This window comes from Rhodotorula toruloides (genome assembly GCF_000320785.1).
Source record: "Rhodotorula toruloides NP11 unplaced genomic scaffold Scaffold29, whole genome shotgun sequence".
Lineage (NCBI taxonomy): Eukaryota > Fungi > Basidiomycota > Microbotryomycetes > Sporidiobolales > Sporidiobolaceae > Rhodotorula > Rhodotorula toruloides.
This window is the reverse complement of record NW_015622989.1, coordinates 194,926-202,691: the sequence shown is the minus strand read 5'-3', so window position 1 is coordinate 202,691 and position 7,766 is coordinate 194,926. Positions and strand designations below refer to the sequence as shown.

The following is a 7,766-nucleotide window of genomic DNA, read 5'->3' as shown; positions in this document are numbered from 1 at the left end:
CTCTCTTCCTCTCTTCCTCTCTTCCTCCTCAGTCCCATCGCGGCACCTTCTCCCCCCTTCCCTCTCTCGGCAAAACCCCTCTCAGCCACCTCCTCACATCCCTGACCTCCCTCTCACTCCACGCATGCGCCAAGCCAGGATACGACCGGAACTGGGTGTTGGTTAGGTTGAGGCGGGTCGAAGGGTCGGTGTAGTAGAGAGAGGTTGCGGGGAGGTGTCGCGTGCGGGTGGAGCGGGTGAGTGAGAGGGGAGAGAGGAGCGCGGCGGAGAGGACGGCGTCGGAGTAGCTGCGAGCATTGCGAATAAAGGCCGGGGTCAGTCGGCGGTTCCGTCGCGCGTCGTATGCGAGCGGAGCGGCAAGGACCAAGACGCACGTAACGTCGACATCGGCCTCGCCGTGTCCCCAAAAGATCGGCAGCTCCCGTCTGTCGAGGTCAAAGACGAGCTGTCCTCCTCCAAATCCGTCAGCCTCCCTCCTGCTGCTCGAGAATCGAAACGCACGCACCCTCGACATATCCTCCCTGACCGGCAAATACCCGCTCAGCACCATCGCGCCTCCTAGCATCCGCTCATGCGTGAGCGCCACGAGAAGCGCCAGGACTCCACCCTGCGAGAAACCCGTCACGAGGATCCTCTTGCTCGCCCAGTCCTTCTCCTGCTCTGTTCCTATCTCTGCGTCCTCGCCTTCCTCGCTCTTCACACGCGAACCTCCCCCTCTCGCCCTCAAGGAACGGATCAACCTCCCCCTCTCCCTTCGGATAACCTCATTAACGCCCCTCGCGCTCGCAAACAACCTCTCATGATCTCGATCTGCGATGGGGTCGTAGGGGAACCGTCGGATGTCGTACCATGCCGGACGAAGGGTTTGGTTCGAGACTGTGATGGGAATCTTTGGGCTGCGCGGAGCAAGTGGAGAGGATTTAGTAGGAGGAAAAGGAGGGCGGAAGGAGGAGACGCACGCGACGGGGATTACCCAGCGGACGGAGGGGTGAGATTTGCTTGCGACGTCGGGGAGGAGGGCGTCGTCGGGCGTTTGTCCGAGTCCCTGTGCCAACGAATTGCTCTCGTCAGCCCATCTCCTGCGCATTGCGAAAGCGGAAGAGACCGAAAGGAGGAAGAGCGCGACGCACCGTCAGATAGATAACAGTCGCCTCATGCTCGCTCCCCTCCTTGTGCTCCCTCGTGACAACCTCCAACTCCTCTCCCCTCTGCTGATCAGGTCTCCGCCAAAACCACTCTTGCCGCCGGTCCTGCCAGTACTCGAGTTCGGTTGGATGGAGGGTGAGGCGGTCCGAGGGAGAGGGAGGAAGGCGAGGGGAGGGAGAGCGGGATTTGGAGAAGGGCGGTTTGCGGCGCGGCGTACTGACGGATGAAGGAGAGAGGTCCTCTGGAGAAGGGCGGAGGAAGGTTGCGAGTCGGAGGAGGAGGAAGAAGCCGAGTAGCGCAATGCAGGCGAGTCGTATCGCGCGAAGGAGAGGTTTCCAAGGTGTTTGCGCTCTGGCCCGGTAAGGTGGAGAGGTAGAGGGTCCTACTGTGGCGAAGGAAGGGCGGCGGAGGTCGGAGGGTGTGAGGGAAATGAGCGGGTCGCAGAAGGTCGATTTAGTCGGCGAGTGGGGTAGGCCGCCGCTCTGCGTCGACAACTGGTCATGGGCGTCGCTGGCAACACCAAGCGACGCATGCGGCAACGAACGGCGCGACGAAAACGGCTCGGCGGTGGTTTCTGGTGTCGAAGCGGGAACGATGGCGGCCGAGTTTCGGCGTCGCTTTGGGATTCGCTCGGGGAGTACGTCAAGACCGCCGCGTGCGGAGACGTCGAGTACGACGGAAGGGACGGGTGCGGGCGAGGAGGAAGGGTGGGAGAGGGAGGAGTCGGCAGGGAACGTCGAGGTGTCGTTAACGAGCCGGTTGACCCATGATGCCCGTCGCATGTCCGTCCGATACCGTCTCCCTCAAGCAAAGGCCGCTCGCAGGCGTTGTCGCTGGCAATCGCCTGGACTGTCGATGGCTTGGCCGCCAAAGTCCGTCGCAGGTCGTCCTTCCTCCCGCGAATCCTGCACCTCCGTGCGACCAACACGACAGTAACGGAGAATTCGAGTCGTATCGTCGTGCAGGGGCTGCCGTCAAATGCAGCGGACGAAGTGGAGTGCCTTTGTTCCGTCCCGAGGAAAGATGGCTGCCGAGCGGGGCGCCAGCGATACCTCCTCGTGCGCGAGTTCGAGGCAGACGAGTGCAGCTAGCAGTAAGCCTGTGCACGCTTGAGCAGTCGCAGGGAGAGCATGGCGGGAGAGAGCAGAGGAGGACACCGCGGGAAGGACTTGCAGGAAGACGATCGCCGAGTCGATTGAAGCAAGACGAGAAAGGGGCGGGCTGGGCGAGGGGACATGCGCACATCCACTCGAGGACAGACGCGCGGGATGGAGCAGTCTCAGCGTGGTAGACTGCAGTGCGAAGCGGGAGCAGCAGCGCGGCGAAATTGAGAAAAGCGAGACGACGAGGGCGCGCAAATGAAGGCTGAACAGGCGAGGACTGGCACTGGCGGGCCGTCAAGCGGGCGTAGCAGGAGCCTAAAAGTACCATGGTCGTCAAGGAGCCAGAGGCGGCGCAGCAAAGTGCAGTGAAGCAGTTGTAGAGGGGCTGCGAAGAGGGAGCGAGGAGAAGAGCAGATCTTCTCCGCGCCCACAACCTCGAGCGAGTTCAGCGGGTAGCCCTCGGTTCCTAAGCACATGTAGCGCAGGTCACAACACGCCTTCCACCCCGCCAAGTTGAGCGCATGAGTCGTACGAGATGAGCGAGGAGGGTGAGGTCGAGGGGAGGAACAACAGCTCGCCGGGGTGCCGGGCAAAGACAGGCAGCCCAAGCTAGCCTAGCAACAATCTCTCAGCCAGCCAGCACGCCCGCCCAGCTGGCAGACAGCGTTGACGAGGTGTTCGTCCGCGCTCAAGCGGCCGCTCGCGAGGTTTGCCGCCCTCCTCACCCGCTCTCCGCCTCTTTCCGTGAGTGTGGCATGCTCAGAGTGCTCGCACGCGCTGCACGAGGACTCTACGCACCTGCACGAACTTGCGCTGACCGCGCCAACCTCTTTGCCAGCTCGCTTCCTCCTCCCTTCTTCCCCATGGCCGCCGAACTCTCCCACCCGCTCATCGTGGGTGCGTACAAGTATCAGTCATCTTGCCAGACCCGCAGCTGATTTTCTACCGCTCCTCGCGCAGACGGATGGTTCCGGTGCGCTCTTCACCCTCCACTCCTCTCCATCTCATCGCCCTCGCGCTAACTCCGTCTCGCTCTCCCCTTTCGTGCACAGTGAGATCTCGGAGCAATGGCCTGGTGAGTCCGCCTCCTCCCCCTCTTGAACCCCGCGCAAAGGAACGGATCCCAACGAATTCTCGCCCGGACGGCCAAACTGACCACTCCCGCAAGGGGATGGCACTGCAGGTCAGGCCATGACGCTCCGCGTCAAGAAGGTCCTCCACACCGAGAAGTCGCTCTACCAGGACGTCTTGGTGTTCGAGTCGACCGACCACGGGAACGTCCTTGTGCTCGACGGCGCTATCCAGGTGCGCACGCTTCCTCAGGCGTTCGCGGACGTCGAGCTGACCGAGTGAACGTCTCGCAGTGTGTCGAGCGCGACGAGTTCTCGTGAGTCAGCCAAAGGGAGGCAACGGACGATTCAGCGCTGATCGACGACCCCCCTCGCAGCTACCAGGAGATGATCGCGCACCTCCCTCTCGCGTCGCACCCGAACCCGGAGAAGGTCCTCGTCATCGGTGGTGGCGACGGCGGTGTCCTTCGCGAGGTCCTCAAGCACCCGAGCGTCAAGTCGGCGACGCTGTGCGACATTGACGAGGCCGTCCCGCGCGTCTCGAAGCAGTTCCTCCCGCACATGGCAGCCGGCTTCAACGACCCTCGCGTGACCGTCTTCATCGGCGACGGGTTCAAGTTCCTCGACGACAAGAAGAACGAGTTTGACGTGATCATCACCGACTCGTCCGACCCCGTCGGCCCGGCCAACTCGCTTTTCCAGAAGCCGTACTTCCAGCTGCTCAAGGAGTCGCTCCGCGAGGGCGGTACGATCTCGACGCAGGGCGAGTGTGTCTGGCTCCACCTCCCGCTCATCAACGACCTCATGTCGATGTCGCGCACGCTCTTCCCCAAGGCCGAGTTTGGCTGGACCTCAATCCCGACCTACCCCTCGGGCACGATCGGTTTCGTCGTCGCCACCCTCGACGGCAAGCGCGACCTCCGCACCCCGCTCCGCGACATTCAGGGCTGCCGCTACTGGTCCAAGGCGATCCACCGCCAGGCGTTCACCCTCCCCGCCTTTGCCCAGGCCGTCGTCGACAAGAGCCTGAAGCCCGCCGCGCCCGCTAACGCCCAGCCGAAGAAGGTCCTCCTCCTCGGATCGGGCTTTGTCGCCCAGCCCGCCGCAGAGTACGTCCTCCGCCGCGCGGAGAACTCGCTCGTCGTCGGCTGCCGCACGCTCGCGACTGCCCAGCAGTTCGTCGAGTCCCTCCCCCGCCCTGCGACCGCCATCGCCGTCGACTCGTCCGACGAGGCCTCGCTCGACAAGGCCGTTGCCGACTGCGACCTCGTCATTTCGCTCATTCCGTACACCCAGCACGCCAACGTCATCAAGAGCGCCGTCAAGCACAAGAAGGACGTCGTCACCACCTCGTACGTCTCGCCCGCCATGAAGGCCCTTCACGACGAGGCTGTCGCCGCCGGCATCACCGTCCTCAACGAGATCGGCCTCGACCCCGGTGTGAGTCCCGCGTGATTACGCTTTCCAGATTGCTGCTCTATTGGAGCCTGCCAGATTCGTGTTGACGCGCCGCCTCCCGCAGATCGACCACCTCTACGCCGTCAAGACGATTGACGAGGTTCACCAGGCCGGCGGCAAGGTCAAGGGCTTCCTGTCGTACTGCGGCGGTCTCCCTGCTCCCTCGGCTGCCGACAACCCCCTCGGCTACAAGTTCTCGTGGTCGTCGCGCGGCGTCCTCCTCGCGCTCCTCAACTCGGCCAAGCTCTACTCCAAGGGCCAGCTCGTCGAGATTGACGGCAAAGACCTCATGAAGCACGCCAAGCCGTACTACATCAACCCCGCTTTCGCCTTTGTCGCGTACCCGAACCGCGACTCGACGCCGTTCCGCGAGTTCTACAACATCCCCGAAGCCGAGACGGTCGTCCGCGGCACGCTCCGCTACCAGGGCTTCCCCGAGTTCATCAAGGCCCTCGTCGACATCGGCTTCTTGAACGAGTCGCCCGTCGAGTACCTCGCCAAGGGCGCCCAGGCCCTCCCGTGGGCCGAGGTCACCCAGCGCGCGCTCGGTGCCCAAACCGCCGACGAGGCTTCTCTCATCGCCGCCGTCAAGACCAAGACGCAGTTCCCCTCGGCCGAGGAGGAGGAGCGCATCATCTCGGGCTTGCGCTGGATCGGCATCTTCTCGAACGAGCCCGTCTCGAACCGCGGCTCGCTCCTCGACACCCTCTGCGCGACTCTCGAGGCCAAGATGCAGTACGAGAAGGGCGAGCGGGACATGGTTATGCTCCAGCACAAGTTTGAGATCGAGAAGGCGGACGGAACCAAGGTGCGCACCCGGACTCGATTTTTTTTTTTCGCGACCTTTTGCGTTCGTCGGCTCACACGTCTTTTCTGCTTACAGGAGGTCCGCACATCGACGTTGCTCGAGTACGGCGCGCCGACTGGCAGCGACGGCCCGTCCTTCATGGCGGTCTCTGTTGGCCGCACCTGCGGTGTCGCGGTCCAGCTCGTCCTCGACGGCCAGATCAAGCAGAAGGGAGTCTTTGCTCCCTACACTCGCGACGTCGTCGACCCTCTCCTCGCGGCGCTCGAGGCCGAGGGCTTCTACAAAATGGTCGAGAAGGTGCAGTAGGCGCACTCCTCCTCCTCCTCTCCCACGCCTAGACGCGTATCTCCATGGCATGTAACGCATAACAGTTGTCCCCTACGCTCATTCGCGACGCTGGATGGGCGCTACGAGAGGCTCAGCCCCGCTCAGGCCGCTTGACACCTTCATCTCCTCGTTCTCGCACTTGTCTGTCTACACAGTCTCCGGCCCTCGCCGCTCGCTAGACTCTCGCTGAGCCACACGCTCTTGCACGCTCATCATCGATGTACCAGCCACCGCGACTCGCCGCCTGACCCTCCGGGAGCATGGGGAGGAGAGGAGGTGCGAGCGAAGGTGTAGACTCTCGACTCTGGCTTTGCGAGGCGGAATTGCACGGCAGGGAGAGTTACTCTCGAAGGTTCGGAATGGAGGATCAGGCGGCGGGAGTAGCTTTGCGGCGTCCACTGTCTCGAAGAGGGGATCTTCCTCGACTCTCACCTTCGCCCGAAGCGAAGCACGCGCATCTTGCGACGGATGACATATGAGAACGACGGCTGGAGTGTGCTGGAGACGACGGAAGGGGTCCGGAGGCTGTACGCGAGCGGCATCACACGGGCGTGCACTTCACACGGCTTCACCGCCTGGACGCGACGCGGTGACAGCGCATTCGAGGGTGCTTTCATGCTCGAGCGCACGGCGTTAGACGAAATTATCTGGCGCGCCCGGATGGGCTCAAGCCCGCTGAGCGGCAGGCTCGAAGACTCGTCGATTTCGAGGATTCCCCTGCGCAAGAGGCGCTTCATTGAGGCGGTTCATCCACGCGAGCGAGCGCGCTTGTGGGCAAGTGTCGATCCTCGACCTCTTTCAGCTGCTTTTCCCGCGCGCTCAGCGCCGGGCAGCCTGCTCGTGCGGGAGGAGAACGCGGGATCACATCTTCGTCACAATCTGCTCTCGTCACGGCTCCGTAAACGAGCGGACCTTCCGCACGGCCTGACGGGCTAGACGAAGCGGCATTGCATTACAAGCAAGCTTGCGCTGGTGAGCGCGCGGCTTCAAAGACGAGCGCAGCTGCTCGAGATTGCGAAGGTCAAGGCCGAGGTTCTCACTTTCACTCGGTGTACTCCAGCCGGCGCAGGGCCCGTCGAGGCTCGCAGAACAGCAGTCCAAAGCTGTCGCCACCACTTGCCGCCAAGCGTCGGAGGGCGCAAGCTGGAGAAGGCGCGCTAAGGACGTCCGCTCAGAAGCTCGCGCTCGCCTCGAGCATCGCTTGCGGTACGAGTCCGGCTCTAGCAGCACTGGCAGCAGCGCATTGAGGCAGTCTGTGCATGCTCGAGACGCGGATCAGCGTGGCGTGGGACGTTTTCTGGCAGGCTGTCACGTCGTGGCAGGTGAAGCGGTGAGTGCGCCGGGCGAGCGAGAACCTCGATCAAGGCGTGGGACGGGCGTGAGGGCTGCTGCTGGCCGGAGGGTTTGCTCCGATGTGAGAGAACGCCAGGCCTGGCCAATCTCTCGAGCATTGAGACACGAGGAGGTGAGGGACGAAGCTGCGTTCCGCGACGTGAGCTTCAGGTCCGCCCGGTCTGGAGAAGGCGGATAACGTGGAGAAAAGTGTGGAGCCCTGCGCTGATCGAGCATGCAGCCAGCTTCCACAGCGCTGCCGCCCTGAGGTGTGCTCCCGACGAACCAGCTGAGGCGCTCAAGCGATAGGAGCGGGTCGACAAGCTTGCTTGGCCAGCAGGGCTGACTTGCCTCTCGCCTCGCATCGTAGCCGCCACAGAGGAGGCGAGCGGGGGCGCTTGTCGAGGCGCGCCAGCAGACGTGACGGTTCTCTCTCGCTCCTTCCCTCACGCAGCGACGCCGCCGGCCCTTCATCCCCGGACGGTACCTGTTCCGACCCCATATTTCGACCACGCTTCTCCC

At 63.3% G+C, this 7,766-nt stretch overlaps 2 protein-coding genes across 2 annotated transcripts; one reads left to right on the top strand and one right to left on the bottom strand.

Annotated features, from left to right (window-relative positions):
- Positions 1–28: 28 nt before the first annotated feature.
- Positions 29–1,928, bottom strand: RHTO_04541 (acyl-protein thioesterase 1; the record flags this gene model as incomplete). Its single annotated transcript, XM_016418207.1, has 5 exons — positions 29–287; positions 375–445; positions 506–896; positions 960–1,045; positions 1,131–1,928. The coding sequence occupies 5 exons, from the start codon at positions 1,926–1,928 to the stop codon at positions 29–31; spliced, it is 1,605 nt and encodes a 534-aa protein (XP_016270468.1).
- A 1,076-nt stretch (positions 1,929–3,004) lies between these two features.
- Positions 3,005–5,891, top strand: RHTO_04540 (saccharopine dehydrogenase (NADP+, L-glutamate forming); the record flags this gene model as incomplete). The annotated part of the gene is made up of 8 exons (XM_016418206.1): positions 3,005–3,146; positions 3,210–3,222; positions 3,302–3,324; positions 3,418–3,554; positions 3,614–3,636; positions 3,697–4,759; positions 4,842–5,585; positions 5,661–5,891. 8 exons carry the CDS (start codon positions 3,005–3,007, stop codon positions 5,889–5,891), a joined length of 2,376 nt encoding a protein of 791 aa, XP_016270467.1.
- Between the last annotated feature and the right edge of the window lie 1,875 nt (positions 5,892–7,766).